At 38.8% G+C, this 27268-nt stretch overlaps 1 protein-coding gene across 1 annotated transcript in view; it reads left to right on the top strand.

Moving 5' to 3' along the window:
• The first annotated feature begins 10235 nt into the window (after window positions 1-10235).
• The window catches only part of LOC121323936 (netrin receptor UNC5A-like), a 110372-nt gene continuing 93339 nt past the window's right edge, over window positions 10236-27268 (top strand). Inside the window, exon 1 of the mRNA XM_041265272.1 lies at window positions 10236-10676. Within this exon, the coding sequence (XP_041121206.1) occupies window positions 10580-10676 (97 nt within the window). The 5' untranslated portion in view covers window positions 10236-10579. The remainder of the gene's footprint in view (window positions 10677-27268) is intronic.

Here is a 27268-nt window from a genome sequence, read left to right as displayed (position 1 = left end):
CCCGCTCACATTAAGATAACAATCTAAGTTGAAGAATAGCTTTTGCATCACCTAGGATTTTAGGATTGAGACATAATTAAAAATATATATCTATGAACATAATTTAGATATTTTATTTCAAATCAAAGAAACTTTAAAATGATATCGTTAAACTCATAACAATATTACAATATTTTTATGTTAGATTTCAAAATGTAATTTTTTTTTGTTTGTTTTTCATTAAGTATATGGAAAACTACAAAGCGGTATGTAATTCAATATGTTAACATAACATTATTCATTGGGTTTCACGACTTTATGAAGCAAAATGAGTTCATTCTATAGGGTGATGTAAAACTTTTGGTAGGTAGGTTCATCATGTGGTATTAAATAGTTTACAAGTGTCGGTGATTCAGACAGCCTTTAGTAGAGTTATGTCCACAGGGTAGAGCTCTGACCCCAGCCTGAACTCCTGCAGGTTCACAGAGCTGTATATTATTTAACATAGTTGTGCTGGATTCAGTTTGGGATACTGATTGTTCAGACAGCCACTGCTGCACTCATCTTGTTTCTGCTTCCACCTGGGAAATGTTTTGTTCTTGAAATGGCACAAGTATTTAAGACAAAACCGAAATTTATATTTACATTTATAAAAAGTTGTTGGGTGCCTTGAAAAATGCTTTAACTCTGCTCTATCATCTTCCTCTGATGAACTTCACGCACTCTATGGATTTATGCTCTTGAAAAAAAAAAAATGTTGTTAAATCATTTGAAACTAAGGCATTTTGTTATCTCGCTGTAACAACCTAGTCATATATATTAGCTTGAACTTTCAGCATAAATTCATAATTTTACATTAGCCAGGCTCATGTATCTCGTGGGAATGGCAGAGTTGTGATTGCTAGCAGTAAATGTCACTTAGGCAAGAGGAACGAGGTAATGCCGCCTCGTTTCCATAGTGAAGCATTTCCAGAATCACAGTGTGGTGTGGATGGAATGGTGTCTGTGCACTTAGTGCAAAATGAATTGCTTAAAAACATGCATTAATCATCTCTGTTAACAGCTGTTCATGTATGGGTGTTTTACAAGTAAAGAACTGGGTTTAACACAGTTCCTGGGTTCACAAAAAGAAATCTATGGGCAGCAAAAGGTTGAACCTTGCTGTACGGTGTTCTTATCTCCAAGATCTGGATCCCATATGGAACAAAAATATTATTTGTCTCAATTATGGAAATAATGATTGAAATACCCAAACAAACATCATTCCAGATACATTTTCAATTCAAGTTGGACCTGCTAGAGGACACTCTCTCATAGGTCTGTCACCAACCGCAATTCAGAAAGAGACGGCAATGCTTCAAATCTCCACACCAAAAAAAAGGGCAATTGCACCATGTTCGAATAGTGGAATGTATTTCTGACTGTACTCTACCAGTGTAACAAGAAGGAATCTGGGACTAAACCGACCACCCTGAACTCCCTAATTCTGTATTGTCATTTAAATACATTCCAGACATAGGCACACATAAATTAATTTACAACCTGATACAACAATGTGATACAGCCCTTTTTAAATATGAGCTGCCCCTTATTGATGTCTATATGAATAGAAAACAGGTCTTCCGTTCCACTTTGGATGGATTTGTGGCCATTATTGTTAAAGTGTTACAATGCATTCAATAACAGGAATTGTTGTTAACAATTTATTTCTGTCAATTTCAAAACAGTTACACTGGAGTCCCATTAATCTTAAAGAACTCAATACAAATATAAATGCTTTCATCCTATCCTAACCGGTACTCCCTTGATACAATTCAATACTAGGAAGCAAAAGCAACTTTTTGTCAATAGAGTTGTCTTTGAGATGTGTTTGCATATTCCTAGTACAATATACAAACACAGACCCAAACAATTGTTGATAATTATGATAATTCTAGAGGTTATAACATGGATTAGCCTTTCTTCTTCTGGTATGGTTTCCCATCACTATCTCTGCAGATCTTCCACTGTCCCTCTCTTTCACTTCTAACTGTACAGCACAACAATATATTAAATATTCACTGCGCTCCATAGTGCTCCTGTTCATAATTAAGTAAGTTGCAGAGTGATATTGCCAAATACCAGGTTTATTGTATAAATATACAGTGAGGAAGGACAAGTGTACAGATTATGCAGTTATAAATGGATTATCATGCTCTCTTTCTGGAGCCCCTGGGTCACCTCATGAGAACTGAGCTAGAGGCTGAAGGTTTGCATGCATTACCATAATCACATCGACTCGGGAAAGTTCATATACGAAGGGCTAAGAGGGTAGAAGGGGCTTTCATCGGGCAGCTGTGCTAATATTTTATTGATTAACTGGCTCCCGGGTTGAGACACATCATTTACAAAGTGTTTCCTCTTTCTCTTTGAAAAAGCAAACTTTATTCTTTCAGCAAATCTGATGAGGTGGTCCATCCTGCTGTGCTCAGTGGTTTGTGTTATCCTGGCAACAAGTAGAGTAACGGGAACAGTAATTATGTAGGTAAAAACACACTTATAAAGTTGCTTCCAAACATTAAGAAATCAACTTGCAAGTGTTCAGGTTACTCGCCTGTACTGTAGTAGTGGTATATCATATTGTTTTAGAATGCTGTTAGCAGAGTATGAATGTATTGCATATATCGAAGCTTTGCACCCAGTGTGCACCTTGGATAAAGACAAATGAAAGCTGTGCTAATGCGACAAAACCAGATAAGAAACAAGAGAGATGTTTAATTGCAGGGATTATCAGGTTTTAGTTTCCTTTCGCAAAACGGGTGCAGATTGCCCTGCGGGGTGTAAGACCTTGATAAATCGGACCCTATTGGTTTAATATGTTGTCCTCTCATTGATTGATTTCGTTTTTTGGATACTTTCCCAGAATGCGTGTATGTTTTGACAGTCATGAAACACTGATTGCAGGCAGCTGCATCCCAGCCCCTCCGGCAGGTGTCAGGCACCTCAGCCTGTGTTTCCACAGGGGGGGCTCTTGCTCTCAGTCTACATAGTCAATACCAGGCTGAGAATCTGGAGGTGCTTGCAGGGGTTATCCGGCACCATTCTGCTTTGTATTTCATTGTGAAGTGCTTAGTTGTATTCACTTTGTACATCTCAATTGTGAAAGCATTAATACAAAGAGAGACCTAAGTAAATCATGCCCCATAAAATAACAATACTACAATAACATTATTCCAAGCAATTACTATACATCAATACATAATACGACATGCATACATTCTGCATACACATGCACATACATACACAAATGTACACACGTACATAAACAGACGATTATACATACATACACATGACTACTGACTATAGACTATTGAAGCTATTATCTGCATATTAGTGAAATTCTGCACAATGCATTTTTTTTAATCAAGGATGTTAAAGATCTTGGGATCTGAAATCGCACGTTCCCCTACGAGTTAATCGAACGTGTTGGATGGATAGCCTTGTTAATTAACAAAGAACTGAGGAACCTGAAGACCAGCTGGGCCCTTCTGCTCCTTGCCTGTGAATATATTTATTAAAACAGAGACAGGAAGGAAAGTGTAATAACAGGCTACCATTTATTGAATCAGCATACATTTGAAAACACTTGAGTCTTCAAGATTACGGAGATCCCTTTATGAGGTGGTAAAGCGACCGCTGAGTATTTTGTTGTTTCTTTATGAACATTCTAAAATGTGCCTTCTATACGTCGCTTTGTTTGTGACTAACGGTTTCTCATCTTGCTTCCTATCCTTTCAGTGTAATAAATACTGAATTTACAGTGCACACTGCAGCTGACGGTGCTATTCACAGACTGAATGGCATTTGAAAATGATTGCAAAACTGAGCAAGTCTTAAAAGAAAGATCAGAACAAAACAGGGCTGTAATAGGATTTTACATGAAAACCTTTTCTGGAAATATATTTCATATTTAAGCTATTGCTTGTCAATGACTGCATTTTTTTTTTAAATAAGGAAAGCTTGGGTAAAATCTGTAAAGCATTTCCAATGTGTTAGTACTTAAGACTCTGATTGTCCTTCATGTGCAGCTATCAAAGAGAGGCACTTGAAGGTATTTTTGTTAACATACAAACCTTCAACTCTCCATGTGATTATTATTTTTTTTTTATCAGGACAAACCACATAGCAGTTTTTTGTTAGAAGATAAATGCATACAGTGGACACCACATACACACACATGCATGTTGTGATGTGTTTAGTCTCTCGTGGAAATCTTGTAATACATAAAGGATATCGTATAGTGAGTGTCACTTGCAGATTTTACAAGACTTCTTTAAAAAGGTGGTATTAATATAAAGGACTTTTGCTGGTTAAATATTTCTAATTCAATAAACGTATCAATCCATCATTCAGATGACTTCATTCAAATAGACACCAATACTCAGATATGCATGCATGCTGACAATCTTAAATATATCCTGACAATTACACATTTAGGATTCCTGCCAAGCATCAACAGCCTTGCAAGAGACAATGTGGCTGCTTCAGTTTGCCTATTTGATACAGAGCGGACTGCGTTGGAGGGTGTGCAATCTTTATGTAGTCTTTAATGTAATATTGTCTTCAACAAAATGAAAACATTTGTATATCAAAACATTTCACATGTTTTATTTTATAGAGAATGTCATTTCTTTCTTGTTTAATATCATATTATGAGTATTGTGTTTCATTATCTAAGGCTGTTTCTGCTGGGATCATAATTTACAAGGCCTGCTGACTTATGTTGTTTTTCAACCTTCTGAAAAGGCTTCAAAAAGCAGGATTCCTGAAGTGATGTGGTTTTAGAAATGACCACTAGCGGTGTGAACCTGTATTTTCTGCACCTCTGTAACTGTGACAAATAGAAGTTTGTACTGTACATTTAAAAAATCAATCTGTGCACAGTCTGAATGCACCTTTTACATCTGCTCGCACTTCACAGTCTTTTCATTCTAAGTACGTTAATAATACTGCAGTACTTCATTTAGCACCCTTAAAAATCTTTCAGTTTTAATATATGTGTGACAAAGCAGCTTACTGATGAGTACAGCATGTTTAAAAATAGACGGCTCCTGGTAATTAGAAAGATCTGGGATGCTTTTTTCCCCCTTTAAGACACAGAATTTTAAGTAAAACTCCATTAAAAATAATAATAATAATTATAAACTAGAAATATCTGCATTGTTTAGATCCTTTAGATAGGTCTAGATGAGAAAACGAGGGCATGACAATCAAGCACCTAGCAATGTCAGTCTCTTTATATCTGTCTGTACAAATAGAGAACTATTTGAGTGAGTGATGGCTCGTTTCACAGACCCTGAATAGCACTAATCTCGAACTTCCTTACCTGTTGTAACTGGGTAGTTCAACATTAGTGCTATCCGGTCATCTGTGAAAGCAAACAATAATGGTCCAGTATGTCTTTCACCTCTAAAGGGTAACCTCAAGTTAGCCAGCTGACCACATCACTACAGCGCCACATGATTTGGCACAAAAGACAAGGCAATTGTGTACAATAGGCCATTAAAAAAGAAAGAGCAAAAACTGATAGGCATGAAGTCAAAGCTTTCATCCACCTACACTATACCCCACTGGGAACAGCCACAGGGTATTATTATTTTAGAGCATTTTACAGCACCAGGGAACCACCTTGGATTGCATCAAGCACCTTTGAAATAAGCTCTAATCCTGTATTGACCAATATGAGAAGTGTAGAGCAGAATTTGAGTGAATCAAAACATATGTGAATGCATTGTGAGGGACTAGGCCTGCCACCTTGCCAGGGTTACCATAGCAAAAGTATCAAAGTGAATAGTAAATCTTAGTAAAAAAAAAAAAAAAAAAAAGTATCTGAACAGCAAAATACCTGGTTAAACAGCTCCAATAAAAACATCTCTGGAAAGTGTCAATGAATGTGGAACAAGTGGAGTAATCTAGATATTAATGATTTATTGCTAATGTGGCCTTCACCTTGCAGGGATATCTACATTTTGATGTGCTTGTGCCTTTTTGATCCCCCTGTAGCTTGTCATTGTTGATGCAGGCTTTGCTCTGTTGCATGACACCACCTCTCCAAGTTCGAAGTGGCTAGTTCTGTGCACTGTGCATTCACCCAGTGGCTGAGTCTGCGGTGGAAAGTGAAGCTTATATCAGCTGGTGTAAAGCCTCACCAGAGTGTTTTATTTCATATTTATTCATTCTCAGTGCCCTTCTGTGTCAGGTGCCAGTGGCAGCATCCCGGGCACCATGAGATTGTATCAGCTTTCATTTGTATTTTCTTTTTATGTGTGTGTGTGTGTGTACACAGGGATAAGTCTTTGAGCACCCCCACCACATATACACATTCTAGACTGACCGCCTTTTATAAAGGGAAGGTCCTAGGACTTATCACAGGAAGCAACAGCAGGACAATTTAGGTTACACAGTACAAACAAATAGTGTAAAGTTTTTTAACTAAACAGAATAAAACAATTGAAACATTTTCCCATAGACAAAATAAAGCATGTCGCTGAGGGAAACCCAAGACTGTACTTTGTAAACATACGATGAGCTTGCTCGTGCCAATTTGCATTTCATGAATTGAATTGATAATGAATTAAATAATAAAAAATTGATCGTTCCAACGGTTAATTTGATGACTGATTAATCTGGTGACCCACATCATGCTTTACTGTAGGTCATGGTTTATAGGAAGACACTTTTTAAACAACAAGAAACAATAATTCAGGTCTTCAAATATTCCCACTTTCTGTTAAAAAATTGAAATGTATTTTGAATATGAAGATTTAAAAATGTGTGTTTGACATTACAATGGGACAAGGTCTTTACCGGAAAATGCCTGATGTTGACATCCACTTGAAATGAATAATAACAGCTTGCTGATGACTTGCTGTGTTTCAGTACAACTATTAAACGTGAGAAATTGGGTCTTTCTTGGCCTGAGATCAGATACTGACAATAGAACTGTGTTTTCTTTTTATTTCCAAACGGGACATTCATTTTTTCAATCAGCGTTCATGTCTCTGTAGTGGAGCTCTGGTTTATTGAGCTGCTGGGGTCAATATTCAAGCAATTATGCCTTCTAAGTTTGGTATCATTGGTATCATCTGGTCTCAAAATATTGCATAGTTGTCCTTTCATCCTGTTTACAGTACAGTGACAGTGTCAGTTATCCCATACTCTGGGCAAGGCATTAAACTCTGCTGCAGCTTCAGATGGGTGTCTCAAAGCTAACCTGCTTGCACTTGCTTGAGAGTATTTCCAATTGATCTTCATGGACTGCTCTCTCAATGGGTGAGTGGGTGGTTCATGTACTAGAACAGAGCTTGCTTTAATCGCGCACCTTCATTCCTCACGGATAGTCCTGTGATAGAGATCCTTCTCGGGGCTCTCTGGCAAACTATCAGACAAGTTACTCTCACAACAAGACTCGGAGGTTAACTATCCTTTTTCGAAAGTTGTCAATGAAACAGGGCTGAACCAGGAGTTCTCCTAACCAAGATGACTTGAGTTGAACCAGAATACCCAGGATACAGATTCAAGACAAGCAGAGACAATCCTTTATTCCACCCAGACTCACAGCTCTCTGCTTTTCAAACGCCCTTCTCTTCATCAGAACTCTTGTAAAAACCTCTCTAGACAAAACCTAATCACTTGCCCCATGCTTTCCTTTAAAACAATTAAAAGATTTGTTTCAGCAACTGGCAGCAGGGGAATGTGGGTTAATGCCAGGAAGTCTACTGTCATAAAAAATGGTTTGTTCCCAATTAGTTATACTAAAACATTTCAGATGGGAAAAAAAGACATAAACTGTGAAATCTCTTTGAAAAGGGGGCTTACATATTATGCAATTTTGAAATAGTGTTGCAATTGGGTCCTCCATTTTTATGTTTTGTAAAATGGTATTTCTGAAGATATCACATCTCTACATGAATATCTATTCTCTTTATTCTAATTTGCTCAATTTTGTACATCTACAGCAAATTTTACAGACCCCAGCCAGCACTAATCTTGGACTACCCTACCTAAAGCAACATTAGGTAGCCACATTGCATTGCAGTGCAGTTACAAAAGACATTTGGAGTTGGAATTTTATGATTTAAAATTGACCATCATCTATGTAATGACAGTGTTATTACTGCACAATCACGTGTAATTAAAAGACAGTTCATGTAAAGTGTTACCCGATATCTGTTTCTATATCTAATTTTGCTGGGTTCAGTGTTGATTCTAGATGTCTGGGGAACAGTGAGTATGTCAAAATCATGGAATCATGCTCATTCTATCAGATAAGCCAATTGACCTGCAGAGGGACCTTGAAAACTCTTAGCTGACAGATTGTTGATTACAGCTAGTAATGAAATCTGAAATTAAGGATTGATCGTAATACAGAAGGCTTGTTGATCGGAAGTTACTTGTTGGTTGGAAGTCTTGGGGGAATTTTCCTGAAAATTAATTACATCACAACTGATCAATAGAAAGAATTGACATGCTTAAGAGAAAAAGACAAGCGAGTATAAAATTAATGAGGACACATTAAAATGTTAGTAAGAAAATTATTATTTATGGCAGAAAATTATTTTGGCTCTTGTTCCAAGTTGTATGTTTGATCATGACATTTATTATGCAAATGTGTAATTAATCATCTGTGTTTTAAGTGCTTGATGATTGTACCAGGTGTGTTAATGTGGATCTTTGCAAAGTTGTATTGTCTTCTTCATTGATTGTTCTTTTTCATTAGCTGTTGTGTTTCATTATTAGGGCATCTTTAAACACATGGGGGCCCACTTCTTAAAGCTATGTACTCAAAAATTGACTTGACTTTAGCATTTGCAATTGTAAAATGAATACGAAACCATTTAGAAATACATTAAGAAATTAGAGGTTTCATTGGGCACATGTATATTTGTACTTCATACAGACTTGTCAGATTGGATCAGCACTGAACTGATTGCCCACCTGTCCAGCACAAATCATAATTCTACAAGACAAGGCTTTTATATCAGACTTTAAGATGCTGTATGTTTTTACAATCTGTCTTATCTATCTATCTGTCAGTCACTCACTTTCTCTATCCATCTGTCTGCCCAATGATCCTGCCACCAATGTCCAATCTATTTATCTATCTATCTCTGTCTGGTCCTACTGGGACTTTTTAAGCTCAGCATTGCACACAAAGCAGATTAATCTAAGACTTTGTACCACATGTCAGGTCCCCAGTGCAACGGCTTATTATTGATTGATTGGTTTGCTTCAGTGTTTACTTCAGTTTAATGCCATTAAAAGAGCTAGTGCACAGACCAGAGACTACAAGCATGATTGCAACTTAGTCCAAACTGTCTTACTGACTTTATACAGAAACAACTGACAAAAAGGTGAAGGACTGGGTCTGGATACCAACTAAACACCCCCCTCTCTCTATCCACATGCTCATTGCATGCAGTTCTGTGTTTATGTCCTGCACGCCAATCCAAGAGGAGCAGTAAACCCAATGCATACCAGCAGAACATTCCCCACACCATCACAGGTTCCCCACCCTTCTGCACACATGCTCCTGGGGATAGGGTTTATGAAGCCTCTGTAGACTGTGGCTAATGAATGATGTGACATTGTAAAACAAGGGGCAACTCAAACGCTACGCAGTCAAAGTCTTAATTCCATTGTGATTGTTGGTCGGCAGCCAGCAGTCAACAGTCACCAATGTATTCGTAATAGCTTCTCACTATCTGCTATGGGTGTCTGCATCTTACCCCTAAGGGGTCCTGCAAAAGTTTTCTTCCTCCACCGTTTTTTAATATCACTCAAAAACGGACTGGACACTCTATAAACCCTGCTTTGCAGTGACAAGTAACAGTGAAACTTAATAAACGTGCAATGTTTCTTGATTCACATCTGCTTGCACAGTCGTTTCGATCAGAAGTATGTTCCTGATGTAACTGTTATCTAACTCCTAGTATTATCTAAACCTCGATCCTGAGTATGACAGTATGTCAAAATTACAATTGCTGCTCACGCATATAACGTTAGTTCCAATCGGTCTGAGATTTGCAATAAATATCTGCGCTGTATAATATGTTAAAATCAATAATTAAAATCAACCCCATTCCGTACAAGGGCGTGTGATCCGCGCCGGGTTTTGCTGCGGTGCTGCTGCCTCGGTGATACCTCTCTGTTCCTCTCCTGCATTGCTGTACAAGCAGCTGTTTCACTACTGAAATTCAGTTCATGCGAGATCACTGTTGGAGCAGGAGGTAGTACAAGCAAGGAGGAGAGAGAGAGATAGAGACGCAGACAGGCTACTGTCACGCTCCTACTGCTGAGCGAAGCGCATACAACTACACCCAACAACTCTGCTTGCAGCCCCTGGTTACACCACCGTATGTTACCTGTGCAGAGCCTCTGAGACAGAGGGGGGATCGATGGGAAAGGTGGTGGATTAGAGTGTTTGGTACAAAAAATACATTTTTGATGAGTCGCTGAAAAGAAAACAAAGAGAAAGAAAAATAACTATTGGTTCGACAAACAGATATTCCGTTTTCTAATTGGCATTACATTTGTGAATAAAAAACTTGAACGGACAGAGATGATGATGATGGTGGAGGTGGTGCTACATCTGTGTCCCTTTGTCAGCTCGAGGTCCGGGTTGGTGCTGCTGATGTTTGCCCTCTGCACCTGCACCGGTAAGTTCTGCACGGCAAATACGTTATCATCATCTGCTTTCAGTGATGAATTGCTTGCTGCATAACTTTCACTTGGCTTTGACTTATTAGTGATGCGCATCGGCGGGTTTCTGTACCGTATACAGTTTGTGTGCATTATCTAGATTGTTTTTGTTTTGCTTTGCATTGTTGTGTTTTGTCTCGTTGTGTTTTGATTTAAGGTCACTGTCTTCGTCAGAAGTTTGACTCGCTGTTAGAATTGCAAATGTTTTACACATCATTATGTATACCTAAGTGTATTCGTTTTCACATAGGCCTGTATCAATATTTTAATAATAGCCTACACCTTGTATTGCTCGGTAATTGTAATCAGTACAGTAATTATGGTAATGACTGGATAGGTCGAATTATACATGGCTATTTAAGAAAGGCAATTAGTTTTGAGACTCATTTCCACTTGCGACAATGGGAACACTGCTTCCCTGTGCTGTATGCCCTCTTGTTCACGTGGTCTTGTAAGGAGTGCTGATTTGATTTCTCAAGAGAAAGAGCGTGATGGGGTAATGGTCACATCATATTTACCTGTGTAACTGTTTTTGCATTCTAACATGCTCTACTAGTATTTTTTGATAGGTGCATACGTGCGTGTGCAGTTTACAGTCTCGATACACAGAATGGTTAAACTGTATTAAGTGAGGCACAGTACTTATTGTTGCAAGTAGCAACGTGTGTGTATATTTACTGCATTGTACCTGAACGCATACACGTGTGCGCCCGTTTAATACGATGCATCTTAGCGTTGGTCCTGAAGGGACTAGTTGTAGATTTTGTTAAACAGGCAGATTAACTGGTAGTTAGAACATAATTCTGCTCTGTACCCGTGAATGTGTGTGCATTCTGTAATCTCATCCTCTCATTGGGAAATTATACTATCTACCAAACAAGTGAAGTGAAACCGAGCTACAGAGCTGCGTAATCCCAGGGATGGTGTGTCTCCTCCTGGTTTCTCTTCATTTTCATTTTAATGAAAAACTGCCATGCTTACATGCGTTCTCGCAGATTACCCATATGTGTGGCCAAGACTGGGGAAACGTTTTTGTTTTTCATAAATTATAATACAGATTAACAAAATACATAAATAAAAACCTTTGCAACATGATATTGAAGAAGGCATATGCTACTACCAGAATTTAACAGACAAAGCAACTGATTTAACTGCTGCCACCAGCTGCACAAAACAGATTCTTAATACAACTACCCATTTCACACGCTCTAAACTTCAGGACAATAAAACAAGTTTCTCTTTCTTCATCCCTGATGATAAACCAGCACAGCAGCAGTCATTTTGGGGTTTCTTACTGGTAGTATAATTTGTACAGGTAATACAATCTCCAAAAGCCTGGTGGCAGTCGTGCCTTTCTAGCAACTCACATGTGAAATGCATGCATGCTACTCTTGTATGCTGTACCCTCACATCTGCATGGCATCTACAATATCTCTGAGGTCAGTCACCTGTGACTAACCACAATCTAACGGTCTGTTTTCCAGTTCATTAGCTCTGTATCTAACACATGGAACTAATTCCATATTAAAGGATCTAACACAGATTAAGAAGGAATTCATATATTTTTTTTTTTTTACCTGATGCAGGGAGTTCAGGGCACAAGCAGGATTCTCTGAGCCAGCGCCTTCAGTACAAGAAAACCCTACTGTTTTAGCTATTGTGTTCAACGGATGCTGTTTGTTGAAGTCTAGGAAAGGCTGGATATGAAATATAGTGTGCACTGGGCACTGTGTATTAGAATCTCATTACAAGATCAGATTTGCATTAATGAAGTGAAGCAGAGATTTGCTGTTCAGCTGCAGAATTCACTTTATTGTATGTGACAAGGTACAAAGAAAGAGGCTTGCTGGGTCACAGGCTTTGTGTTTGTATGTGTGTGAGGCAGCTACTGCAATGCTGGGTGACTCCTTGTCTGTAGAGATGTGCTCTGTCATGTTGGGAGGTTGTGTGGTTTAACCCTCTCTCCTGGTTTGCCTACAGTGAACTTTCTGACACAACCTTGTAAAAAATAATTATATATATATATATATATATATATATATATATATATATATATATATATATATATATATATATACACACACCTTTTTAATTTTAATGGAAAAATTTTAAAAATGAAACTGCTGACGAAGTGAAGAGTAAGTGGCAGATAATTTTTTAGACAGTGATTCTTGTTTTATGTTGTTCTGTATGTGCTGCCGTCTGACGTAAGGATCATATTCATTAACCAGCAGTGTTGGCCAAAACGAACTGTTTGTGCTGCTCTGATAAGGATTATATTAATTAAGCCCAGCAGTGTTGCCAAGCTGAGGTGGTTCTTGTGCATTGCTAATATGATTCTGGGAAGATATTCAGGCTGTAAAGCACAATGGGTCATTTTTCTTCCTATAATGTGTGTGGTATTTAACAACCCTGCGATTGGGAAGTTAGTGTTATCTGGTTAATTGCCACTCATGAGGCAGGCTTGTTGCACCTGATTTCTATAGTGCTTGCTTTCAGCATGTGTTTGCAGTCATGGACAGTGTATTGGCTTGCTTGAGTTCCTGTAATTGGTGCACTTACCCCAGGACACTTCTGTACACGAGATGATGAAGCTGAGTGGGATTTTGTGTTGAGTTAATTGCAAATAAATTAAAATAAATAAACATGCTCCAGGGGGCAATGACACTATAATCTAAATAAAGCCCCCTCTTTAAACTAAATAATTAAGTGGGTTTGGATAATGTCAAAATAAATGAACACTTTGAAGTCTTGGGACGCTAACACTGCTTCTGGAAATTGAGTAAAATTACATTCTCTCAAGTTTTATTTTTAAAGTTTTTTTTTAACTGAATCTCAGTTCTTTTTATTCTATATCTGTGCTAGACTTCCACTTAAAAATGGGGTGTGCACTGAATTTTAAAAGGTTAAAATCAATAAAAATGAAAATTGAATTGAAGCCCTCTCTCCCTTGTACCAAACAATTCAGAGTTCTAATCACACAGTGATTTCTTAACTGGTGGATCAAGCTGCACAGCATCGGACAAGTTCAGCGACTGCTTTTTTTTTTTTTTTTTTTCAGGGCGGGGTAAGAATAATAAAGTCCTTGCAACCTCACCGGAGAGGTTGGATGAATAGACATTTGTACACAACGCTTCGGTGACGTAGAGAGATTAGGGTCGCCAAAAAAACTGGGACCCCTAACTGAAGAGGAAGGGGGGGGGCTGTTAAAAGTTTAAACTCTCTTTTAAAAATCTTATATTCATCCAATAGGAAACATTGATACAATTACTACCATAGTATGGCAACCAATTCATATTGTGAATCTATTGTTATTGTAATAACATTGTTTCCTGATTTATCTCAATTTATGATACTAGCATTTAGTGTACTGGGACAGTATATTGAATTTCTGGGACACCTTCTTCAAAACTGGGATGATCCAGGGAAAACAGGGAGAGGTACCAAATTATTAGTGTCCTTAACCTTTTACATTTCTGTGGGAGTAACCTTGTGCAATTGTTCAGATATGATCTTCTCACCTAGATTCCCAAGCTTATTACACAATTGTCTTATATTTTGATCCTTTTTTTAGTGAGGCTAATGTTCTTGTTTATTTAGTAGATGCCTTTATCCAAGGTGACTTGCAGAGACTAGGGTGTGTGAACTATGCATCAGCTGCACAGTCATTTACAGCAACGTCTCACTCGAAAGATGGAACACAAGGATTTGACTTTCTCAGGGTCACACAATGAGTCGGTGAGTAAGCCGGGATTTGAACCAGGGACCTCTTGGTTACAAGCCCCTTGTCTTTAACCACTGGCCCATATAGCGTCCTATGTCGCCTTAAAACCCCTCGGTAATGTTGATTCAAAACACTAAATTATGCATTTCAGTTTTACCTGTAATATTGCAACAGTAAAGTTTTAATAACAGGCATTTAAAACTGAATTGATGATAAGATTAGTTCCAGACCTGATTTAAAGAAAATGAAAACCCCAGCTTTTCAGCATAGCAGGGCCTAGATGCAGATTGAAAACCAAAACTAGCAGTGTGTCTTTTAAACAGAGGATAGCTTAAAATGAACTGTTAACACAAAGTTATTGTGCAGTTGGCAGGGGATGGACTGCCGGCGCAACATTCATAAATACACTGAGAGATATTCCTTTCATACAACTAAGATAGTTATTTATCCTCTGTTAATGTGGGTCTAGACCACAATCAAACACCAAACTGCCTTGCTTTCATTCACAAGGGAAATCCCTACACTGGAAGAGGAGGACTTTAACCCAGAGAGATGCAGTTTCAGATACAAAACAAAGAATCACAAGCATCTGTGTATGTGCCTGCATGTGTCTGAGCAAATATGTGTGTGCGTGTGCCTGCATCTGTCTGAGCAAGTGCGTGTGTAAATGCAGGTAATCTGGTATTCAGGAAAGCTTCTGTCTATGCCTCGTTGTGCTACATTTAAAGTAGTGTCTTGGGTTAACTTTGTCTTTACCATTTCTGATTTTGTCGGCATCAGTCAAGTCCTGGGATCTGCTCGGTATTGCCCTGCAGTATTCACATATAAACAAGTAGATTCTTTGATCATATCCCAAAAAGAAAAAAACGAAGCAGGTACAATGTTGTCACATTTGTATGTCCAGCATTTATAAAAGTTTCAATGCAAGCTGAAGAGCAGTAAAGACACAAGTATGAAAGGGAAAAAAAAAGATTAGCATAATTCATCTGGAAAATAACTGTACCACCGTGGAGAACTTTGCATAAAGATTGTGTCCCTGAGCAGATACACACAGCAAATTATTACCACGCTTGTTTCGGCAATTTTTTGCACACAGGGAGGTACATTTAACAAAAAAAATTACATTTGATTTGGGTCCTACTGCTAAAAAAAAGTGCTGAATTAAAATTGTGTGTGGTGAGAACACTTTGCAGACAGCGAGGGGAGTTTAACATAAAATAATTTATTTGCAACGCTATGTACGGAGTCAATGAACCAGGGAGAAATATAGGATATATACACACAATTTAAAATTTTAAATCTTGAAGATTTTAGAAATGTGTATTCCGAATAGAAGCAGAGTCCAACTGTAAATATGTCTATGGGAATGTGGCTCTACTAGCTTGTCTTGCAGAAAGGGCTATTGTAGCCAATCAGACAGAACAAATTACCTCAGAACCTTTCCTTTACACCTGTTATGGTCCTCTGCCAACACTGCTGTTTTTGTTTGTTTGACTGTTTTCAGTTGGTGCTTTATGAAGTCTATCTCGACACACTGCATTAAAGCCCCTGTTATCTAAGAGACTTTCTGAAGGAACTGGCCAAGGACTATATCAAGAAATAGACCTGGTGAACTGCAGATCTGCTTGCTGCTTCAATGACAGTCAGTCCAATGCACACAGTGCGGCACATCCATTCTGCAGTGCGAGAACGTCTCTCTTGCAAAGGGAACACCGACATCGTTCAGATAATTAATGTGCAGCGGCGCTTTGCTCTCCAGGAACTTGCTGAAATGAGTTCACCTTTTACAAAGAGAAAAAGTCTGTTTTGCTGTATAAACTACTAATCGAACTCCTTGTTTCCTTTCATCAAGGGTCTGTTCTGTTTTTTGTAACAGACAGGAATTGGTGCTGCCGATCACGCTGACTGACACCCTGAGAAATAAAGCGGCAGCAAATATTTTACCAGAACCTGACAAGCTGACATGCCTCAATGTGGAGCCCTAGTTTAAATCTTTTGGTTTCTTTACAATGGGTGAATTGGAATATTTATATGGCCTAGCTGCTTGAGCAGGCACTGTCTTTACCATACAGACCCACTTCTCCCCACTGGGCAGAATAAAGGTGAGCCCTAGGAGAACGTATCACTCCCCTAAAACACACACACACACACACACACACACTGTAGGGTCTGGTATAACAATCTAAAAAACAGCAGATCTAAATACTGCAGCCATTCTTACGAATCTGTCTGGGTGCGATTTATCTCTCTCCCTTGGGTGCGACTTATCAACTCCCTCATTAACGATTACAATGCATTGGAAAGTGGAAAGAGCAGTTTTTGTTTTCTTTTTAAATGTTATGGTAAAGGTAGGATCCACTGTGGTCTGGATCAGGGCTGGGCAATTTGATAGTGGTTCCAGTCCAGGTCTTTGTTCTAAACATGTGCTAAATGATTTAATTGAACAGTTTTGCATTATTCATTTGATTGATAACCCTGAGTGTAATATCCTTCCAGAACCAGAAGTGGTAACTTATGTGACTTTGAAAATAAAAAATAAAAAAATCAAGAAAATAAATGAATGCATAACAAATACAGATATTCTATACCTTAATAGCTATCCCAGCAGTTATACCCCCACCCCTTCTCTTGCTTGCCGCTGATCATCATGCCTCACCTGGGTCTTTATTGTCTAATTGGCTAACAGTCTGCTGCATGGGGGAGGTTAACAGCCTAGGTATCGCCTCACAGCTCAATACAGTGCTCCCTCAAATGTAGTTACAGGGGACTGACCTGCTGGATCCAATCTGTGGATGGGTATAGGGGTCAACACATGAGATTATTTACAGACCACTGTGAAAGCCACGGTATGTAGCGACAGGGTAAGTGATATCTATAAATATCCACCAGGGGGAGCCATGCGCAATTTAGAGCAACAGCCGGAGAAGAAAGAGCTAAAGTAGCATTTGCAGTACCCCTATTAAAAACAAGTAAATAAATAAGTACAATTTAACAGCACATAATTATAAAATCACGTCCTGCTTATTTTCCCTTTTTCTATTAAGACAGTAGCTTCTGTACAGTTGGCATTTGAGCAGTTTAACATTAAGAGTTTTGAAACCTGGCTCGCCTATTGTTTCTCTGAATGACCATGAGGACTAAGTACCCTGATCTCTTTGTAGTTCATTCTCCCCAAGATGTATGCCAGTAGATATGTGTTGCAACTTAGCTGCAGTGTCTTTGATTATAGAGAGAGCTTCAATTCAGTGTGAGACAGCTTTCTTTTGTACAAAGTCTGGGGCCAACGCCACAATAAAGGAAGTTGCAGGCAGCTCCAGACTCACCTTGCTGACAGATGCTCTGTATCTTTTGAATGTGTCAAAATAAGCAGGTTTCTGTCGTGTCAGTGACCTCTTTTTGCAGAAAAGTGTCACGCTCGGCTTTGACTGGACAGAAAACTGCAGCGAGCAGCAATCTCTTTAGCAATTAGACTTATTATCTGAACTGTTATGAAGGAGTGCAATGGACCCAAGCGGGGTTGATATGACAATACAGCTCCTCTCTTAGAGGTGGGTGAGACCCAGATGGGGTTACACTGGCAATGTCATCGGGTTTGACTGCGCAGGTCACAGTTCTTTCCTTGGGCTTTCAGCTCATTAGTTTTAAGTCTGTCAGTTTGCAGCCTGCAATGAACTTGTAGGGCCTGGTTTTGGGCAATACATTTACAATGAAGGGAGCAATTTGCTTGCAATTTACCAATAGAGACAATACATGTGATTCAGGAGTAATGACCTGTGAACTAAACTAGAAGGTGTTAGATACACAATATCTGAACCACATTTCTTACATTTATAAGGCCTGGATTTTTGATGGACTTTGTTTTTTACAGCATGAACTGTACATTTAATGTGTATAATGAAGTTTGAGGTAGCATTGTATTTTCTTATGCTTTCCACCTGTGTGACCATGTTTCTGTGTTTGGAGGAGACTGTTCTGGAGAAGTCTGTCGTTCTTTGCTGCTGATAAACCACATTACCGAACGGCTGTTTTTCAGAATGGTCTCTGACTGTCTTCTTCATTGTGCGTTGTTTTCCAAGAGCACTGGCAACCCTTGTAGCTCAGTCCAGCCTTTTCATTTCAGCTGTGTACAATACACCACTTGTGAAAGAACTGGGGAACGGGGGCTTTAAGCCAAAGCTGCTAATGTTGCCTTTCCTTATGCATTGTGATGCTAGTGTTCACAGTGCAGTGCAGTGCAGTATGGTTCTGACTGCACACCAGGTGTTTCGTCTGTTTTGTTGAATGGTTCACGACTGGCGCAGCGTTTGAGTGGAAGCATGTGTGTGTTCCATTGGGATTTGGGCCTTGTGCGTTGCTTGTCACAATACATTGCACTCATCTGCAGGCTCGATCTGCCATGATCCACTTGTGATTGGAGTGGCACTTTTATGCAAACCTTGGCATTCCAGGAACACCAGGGTCTTTATGGGCAGTGATTTCCCATGATTGTTGCTGAATAGTTGCACACAATTCTAACACACTTTATGTAGGTCTCATAGACACAAGACACATCTTCTTTTTTTTTTTCAAATTTTACTTTTTATCATCATTGCATCAGTGGCGTACACCTACACAATGGTCCCTTTACAACACCCTCCAAAGATGTCTGTCATGTGGTACTGTGTCATGTTCTCAGTTTTCCATTCATCTAAGGGGGGAAATTATTCTACAGCAGCCCACTGTCCTGAAGCCAAATCACTGGCAGCGGATCTAGAAATGGAAATGGATATTCACTGACTCCTGTTTGTTTGTTTTTTTATACCGAGTGAGAGGCACAGCCGTAGGATCCCAGTGAAGTATGGTATTGTGTATAGACTGCTGCTTGAGATAAACGCTGTTTTAGGCTGACATGTTTTTTAAAAGTATCCTTGAGATAGCATGCAGGACATGCAATTTTCAGCCAGTACCTTGAGTGACACTCGATATGAACTGTGTTTCTAAGAACAAGATACCAATTCTGTGCACTAACCCGTTTCCCCCTTATATAGCGAGAGAGAACTGAACCAAACTTTTGACTGCACTATTGATAAACTAATATTATCGCTCAATAATTTTGTGTAGTAGTCATACTGGAGTACCATCTAAGGGTGCTGGAAAGAAACAAATGCACGTGATTTCTGGATGTTAGTTTTACTTTTCCATTGCATGAAATAGTCACTGTCGTTTTACTGCAGTTCGTGTAGACGCTGTCTACACGAACGAGGGAAATAGAAATGAACATTGCTAAGGGAGCTAAAACCAATTCCAAAATGTTTTTCCAATATTACAACAGCAAGAGAACATTCAAAGAGGAGATTAAATGTTTAAGAGATACAAATGGCAAAATCGTAGAGGAAGAAAAAAAAATAGCAAATATGTTAAATGATTACTTTTCACAAGTTTTTACAAAGGAAGATACTGACAACATGCCCCACATGTCATACAGTTCCTATCCAGTTTTAAATAACTTTAGCATAACTGAGGCAGAAGTGTTAAAGGGACTAGGAGCTCTTAAAATAAACAAATCCCCTGGGCCGGATGAGATCCTCCCAGTAGTACTCAAAGAAATGAAAGAAGTAATTTACAAACCGCTAACCAAGATCATGCAGCAGTCTCTTGACACAGGGGTGGTACCGACAGACTGGAAAATTGCAAACGTAATACCGATCCACAAAAAGGGAAACAAAACTGAACCAGGTAACTACAGACCAGTAAGCCTGACTTCTATTATATGCAAACTTATGGAAACTATAATAAGATCCAAAATGGAAAATTACCTATATGGTAACAGGGTACTGGGAGACAGTCAACATGGTTTTAGGAAAGGGAGATCGTGCCTAACTAACTTGCTTGATTTTTTTGAGGATGCAACATTGATAATGGATAATTGCAAAGCATATGACATGGTTTATTTAGATTTCCAGAAAGCTTTTGACAAAGTCCCGCACAAAAGATTAATTCTCAAACTGAACGCAGTTGGGATTCAAGGAAACACATGTACATGGATTAGGGAGTGGTTAACATGTAGAAAACAGAAAGTACTGATTAGAGGAAAAACCTCAGAATGGAGTGTGGTAACCAGCGGTGTACCACAGGGATCAGTATTAGGTCCTCTGCTATTCCTAATCTACATTAATGATTTAGATTCTGGTATAGTAAGCAAACTTGTTAAATTTGCAGACGACACAAAAGTAGGAGGAGTGGCAAACACTGTTGCAGCAGCAAAGGTCATTCAAAATGATCTAGACAAGATTCAGAACTGGGCAGACACATGGCAAATGACATTTACTAGAGAAAATTTTAAGGTACTGCACGCAGGAAATAAAAATGGGCATTATAAATATCATATGGGAGATATTGAAATTGGAGAAGGAATCTATGAAAAAGACCTAGGAGTTTTTGTTGACTCAGAAATGTCTTCATCTAGACAATGTGGGGAAGCTATAAAAAAAAAGGCTAACAAGATGCTCGGATACATTGTGAAAAGTGTTGAATTTAAATCAAGGGAAGTAATGTTAAAACTGTACAATGCACTTGTAAGACCTCATCTTGAATATTGTGTGCAGTTCTGGTCACCTCGCTATAAAAAAGATATTGCTGCTCTAGAAAGAGTGCAAAGAAGAGCGACCAGAATTATTCCGGGCTTAAAAGGCATGTCATATGCAGACAGGCTAAAAGAATTGAATCTGTTCAGTCTTGAACAAAGAAGACTACGTGGCGACCTAATTCAAGCATTCAAAATTCTAAAAGGTATTGACAGTGTCGACCCAAGGGACTTTTTCAGCCTGAAAAAAGAAACAAGGACCAGGGGTCACAAATGGAGTTTAGAAAAAGGGGCATTCAGAACAGAAAATAGGAGACACTTTTTTACACAGAGAATTGTGAGGGTCTGGAATCAACTCCCCAGTAATGTTGTTGAAGCTGACACCCTGGGATCCTTCAAGAAGCTGCTTGATGAGATTTTGGGATCAATAAGCTACTAACAACCAAACGAGCAAGATGGGCCGAATGGCCTCCTCTCGTTTGTAAACTTTCTTATGTTCTTATGTTCTTAATATTTCCTCATAGGTGACTGAAGATAGTGTCAGTGGCTCCAGTGATCCACACACAAAAAAAAAAAAACCTGTGACTATAAACCTCTGCGCATCTAAATATTTCATATATGTAAATATGAAATGGATACTGTTTTAAAGAGTACCCAAGGGATTTGATCAACATAAATAAATATAGCACTAAGGCTGAGATAACCATGGATAGGTAGTTGACACAATCCAGGATGATTTTCACAGACTAGAATACCAAGATATCTAATTTGAAAGCTAACATTGAAAGCAATGTATTGAAAGCAACGTATTGTACCTGTTTTGGATAATGCAGCAATTCCTGACCATGGTCTCAGTTGGGGAGGCAGCAGAGAGCCTGGGAAAGAGAGCGGAAAGAATGACACTGGTGGAGCTGCTCTGTGTAAGAAAACAATTGTGTAAAATACATCCTGGTTTTATAGAGCACCTTTCACCACAGCATTGTCTTGATGTGCTTTACAGGATGATCAATACAAAATTATAAACCCGTAGACCTATGACCAACCATATAAAAGCTGGCTCAATGATTAACAATCCCACAAGATCTTCACATAGCTAGATCCAGGAGATAAAGTACCATGCAACCAGGGGTACCAGCCGAGGTCTTCTAGCAGGTTGTAGTTGGGTCTTCTTTCTAGCTTCTGTCAAGACAGAACAGTATAGCTTTGCAGAACTCAAGACAGCTAGTCTAAGTGATTGGTGAATGTATTAACCCTTTTTTTCTTTCTTTCGATGTATTTTTGTATATGCAATTACACTGGATTTATCAGACTGCTACCTAGAAGAGTTTTATGAAACTGGAAAAGAGTCAAGGAGTGTGAATAGCGGTGCGGCTTATGTAATGATTTGGGTGTTCAGGGCTTGCTGCAGTAAATCCGTTAAGGGTAGCCAGTAAAACATTGCAATTTTTGTATAAATACTTAATTTCCTCTGCATAAATTAAACTGAAATGTCGGGAGCTTGTATGTTGGGATGGTTGGTTCATTTCTGAAGGTTCAAAGCCCTGTGTTCTCTATCCTCGTGAGTAAAGGAAGACATGCCTTATTCTGTAGTACTGTAGCTGAAGGGTTTTGCCTAAACATGTACTACCTCTTTCGCTGGGTAATCAGTATATGATCAAAACATGCCATTCTTCCTTTTAATAAGCAGCTCTTACCTCTCGGATTGCATTAGTTTTATCAATCGCTTACGTTAAAATGAGCCAGCTGCCTTTTAGAAAAACAGCGAAAAAAAAAAAAAACAGATGCTCCATGTAGAAGCTTAATTGGAGAGTCTCCTAAAATAGTCATATTCTCTGTGCTGAAGATTATTTCAAATCCCACAGGAATGTTTTTTTTTTTATACTTAACGCTGCATTTCAGTCCTTGTTATATCTCCTTTGAATGTTGTGGTTAGTGTGATGGGTATTAAGGAATGGTAAGGACAGAAGTGACAGCTCCAACTTCATCTTCTTATTATTTCTTTTTATACACATATATAAATATGCTGCTGTACGGGAATGCTTCAATTCAGGATTTTCATGGAACGCAGTGCTTTTCAATACCCTGGTGAAATGTATTGAGCAATTTACTCTGTGGGTGGCTATCTTGATTTGTTATTTTTTTTTGGTAAAATTGCTGTGTTCCTACGAAAGAAATGCTTTTATGCAATTATTTTGATTAATTAGTATTTATGGAAATTGAGTGACAGCAGCATAGTGCAAGTAGGCAATTTATGGGTTCTATTCCCCACTAATGTTTATCAGCCCTGACCTGCACAACCGCATTCAGCCCTGACCTCTACCAAGCTAAATGAATGTCACATCCATTCCATCACGACCACATCCCGATCAGAACTGTTACAAAGCTACACTTTTACAGTATTGCAGGCTAAACCAGGAAACGTAAGCATGTGTTACAGATCTTTATCAACGCTGGCACTGGTTTTAACACAGACTGCTTTACAGCTCTGGACAGGGCAGTGTAAATGTCAAGTTGGGGTCAAAGGGCAGTTCACTTATTATTGCCGTAGTGTGTTTGCAAGCCTTTGATCTGTTCCTTACGTACAGCTCCCTTCTTTTTAAAACTTGGAAAACAAAAAGTGATCCCTCCAAGTTCCAGCTGTGATGGAGGGTCATTAGATCAGAGAGTCTACAGAATCACGTCTCTGGGCGTCTCGCTCTGACCGCAGGTTGTCAAAGTACATCACGATCGCCTGCTAACTGACTGATGAAATGTTTTGCTTTTTAAAAAAAAAAATCAACAAAAATCAATCAAGTGTTTAAAGCCCCCAATCAAGCCTGGCGGGGCTCCACTGGTTTTCACAGATGCGTTAACACAAGGTAGACAAGGCACAAACACACTCATCCAGGTCCCCACAAAGCAAGTCTCACCGTCAGCTCTGACAAGGGTTATAAGAACACAAAATGATTCCCCACAAAGACAAGCACATACACCCACATACAGCACACACACTCTCGAAGATGCATCCTTTAGCCCAGAGCTACATCATCTGCACTCTTCCTAATGAATCTCCTTGAAACGAGTCCTGGGAGGGTGTGGGTCAGGGGTCACCATTGTAGCAGAAGATACCTCCGTCTCTGATGAGGTAGTGCTTACGTGACCGATTCATTTTTCTGTTTAGATTCAATCTTGGGTAACTTACAATAAGGAGCATAATGTGATGTTTTTTGAGTGGTTCCTAATATCTATTGTTAGTGTGTCCATTAATTTTAACCTATAAATCCTGTTTGTGCAGGATGAGATGCTTTTAAATGAGTGTGCTCAGGTGTGTTTTCAGGTATGAAGCGGTAGTGATAATATGAATTGTTAGTCTAAGCCTTCCTGTTCTTAAGCTAACGTAGACTTGCCTAATGTTTAAGAGGTATTCACATAGAAATGAACATCCCCCTAAACACGTTATCCAAGTCATGTATGAGCAACACGTGTTCAGACCATGTGATTGCCCTACACTTGGTTTACCATCACGTTTTCAAAGTGTGATGGTCGTGCGTTATGGAAAGGGTATTGCTAAGCAAATCTAGATTAAACAGATACATTGTTAGCTGGTCTAGCTGTTTCTGCAAAACCTTTACTACACCAATAGCAACAGCAGCAAAATTCCTTATTCACTGATCCCTTGTTGAATAAGCTGTTTGACAACAAGAGGGCTGTTCACTGCACGGCAATTCGTGTAATTAACAGCACAGTATTTTCAGTTTTTTTCAGTTTGGTGTCACTGTAGGATATTAGGACTGCTTAATTTGAAGAATTTACTGTCCCAAGGAAATTGGTTCAACTCAAAATCCTCTTTCCATGTTAGAATATTCTGTTCTTGTATTATTATTTACCAGGCTTAGGTCAACCATGGATGCTTCTTAGACTCCCATAAGCTGCATTCTTGGAATATATGATGGTTTTAGGAAAGATCCTTAGGGGTGGGCAACCGAAATGTCTAGTAAATGGGAAATCTCTATACAACATCACAGCTTTAGAAGGGAATAGATATTATAGCTGCACATTTTTGCTGGAATATTTACAGTAGTAAGCATGGTAAAAAAAAAATAAAATAAATCAAGCACAAACACTAGAGAATACTGGAGAACACACGTCATTTGATATTAAACAGGTTTGAAATGATTGTAGGTCATATAAAGTAGTACACCCTTTTAATAACGAATATGAGCAAAGTATATATTCCTGTTTTTAATCTCCACGTTTATGAGTGTTGGGGGCAGGAAGGTCGATTTAATAACTTTCCCAGGAATGTGTGCTTGCAGTATGGCAGAGTCCTGGGGAGACCTGGGCTGTGTTGCAGTCCTGAGTGGTGTGCTGTCTGCCTCTAAAACCAACAGTGTCACTTTGCATCTGCTTCATGCTGACAGGAGCACATACTCGGTGTACTGGCCTGGAAGGGCTCCGAGCGAGAGAAGAAACCCGTACTGAGACAGTCAACCTGCTCTTTTTTATAAAGCAAGCCTCTAAAATATGTAGAGAAATCTGTCATTGGAAATAATCTGTCTCTCTGAAGCTGTGTGGTGTGGATCAATAATACATGTTTTTGCTTAACTCACTGATTTAAACATTGAGGTGAAAAGTGAATTTGACTAAAGAGTTGGACTTCATGCGCGTTGTAGCCAAAACGTTTGGCTGGATCAGGTATATTTTTTACATTAATATACATGTTTAGTTCCTATGTATTGCTAGAGAGCCAGAGGAATGGAGCTGGGGTGGTGTTTGCCTGTAATATCTATCCAAGTTCTCCACCCTCTTTCAGTGGTGTGAGATGGTGCCATTATAAGCAGTTAAGGACTGTCAATCAGCTGCTTTATTTATTTTTGATTTGTGAGGTGGAGCTGTTACTGGCAGTCGTTTTTCAGTCCTTCTTGGGTATAGTAGACTGCAGGACCCGTTACTATTGCAGATCGGTTCATTTTATCCAGTCTCCTTCCTTTCCTCAAGTGCCTGAAAACCGCTGTCTGTAATTAAAACTCACTGTAAACATACCCTTTGATCTATGCTGGATTGTCTGATCAATTTCTTTTCCATCTCCACAGCATTCGACACTGTGGGTTGACATTGCCTTTCCATCAACCCCTTTTCCATTAAAAAAAAAAAAAAAAAGCATTCTTGTATCTTTTTAAAGCTGTAGACGCATTGATAACGAGGTCAAGTGCTGTCTGGGACCATGAGGCCTAGAGTCAATATGTTTTAGTACTGGATAAATGCTTTGTGTGTGTGTTCTTTCATTGATTACCCTTTGTATTTTAGTTCTACTGCTATTTCTCTGTTTTTTGAGAATCATCCTTCCATAGCTGTCCATGTCTACGATCCTGTTAAAGCCTGGAATGCAACAGTAACTCTTAAATGTAACGGCCAGGAAAGGAAGAGGAAAGCAATAACTTGAAAGGAAAGTGACTGAAATCAATAGGATTTTCATTCGTTACATTTTCATCTTTCACAGTGGGGCTGAGCAGACAGATGATAAATGATGCATTACCCGGCAATGTTTTCTGTTGAGGGCTGTTGCTCTGGCCAGCGTCTATCAAAATGAAGAGACGTTTCTTCTCTCCCTCTGCACTGTTGACAAGTCCTGTGTGGCACTCTTGTTGCTACAAGTAGCCAGCCTCTAACACGCACTGCACCGTGCTAAATACACCACATATAGCTTTGATTTCAGTTTAAAAAAAATAAAAAATAAATAAACTTTAATTCAAAAGGAACTTGTGGGATTGAGGCTTTGTTGGTTTTATGTAGGATGTGAATTTCAGACTGACAAAACACTGATCTTGTTCGATTTACTTATCAATTAAGCTTGATCCCTTGTGGTTTGCTAGTTCATTCTCTATTTGCCCTTCTCTCTCAATCCAGCTGTTTCCCTGGTAGTCTACATTCAGGAAATCAGAAGCTTTGCTTTGGGGGGCCAGCTTTTGGGGGATCACAAGCTTATTATGATGCACACCCTGCTCCATTACCAGCCATTTGAAACTGTTTTATACAAACGCACTGTATTTATTGTTAAAGCTTTCTGAGAAGGGGTCTGTGTTGCTCTAGGGTAAGCTTTTATAACAATTAATATTACCTAATAATGTTAGTTACAATCTTTATAACACGTTTATATATGTACTATTAAAAAATCCTTCAACTAAACTGTTAATAGATACTATTGGTTTAATATTTGGTAGCCAAGACTTCTATTGAAAATGATTTTGGATTCATCTGGCTGCCTGCTGGTCTATGATACTTGT

This window comes from Polyodon spathula, chromosome 12 (assembly GCF_017654505.1).
Source record: "Polyodon spathula isolate WHYD16114869_AA chromosome 12, ASM1765450v1, whole genome shotgun sequence".
Lineage (NCBI taxonomy): Eukaryota > Metazoa > Chordata > Actinopteri > Acipenseriformes > Polyodontidae > Polyodon > Polyodon spathula.
Note: the sequence above shows the minus strand (reverse complement) of the source record. Positions and strands in the feature narration are given on the sequence as shown.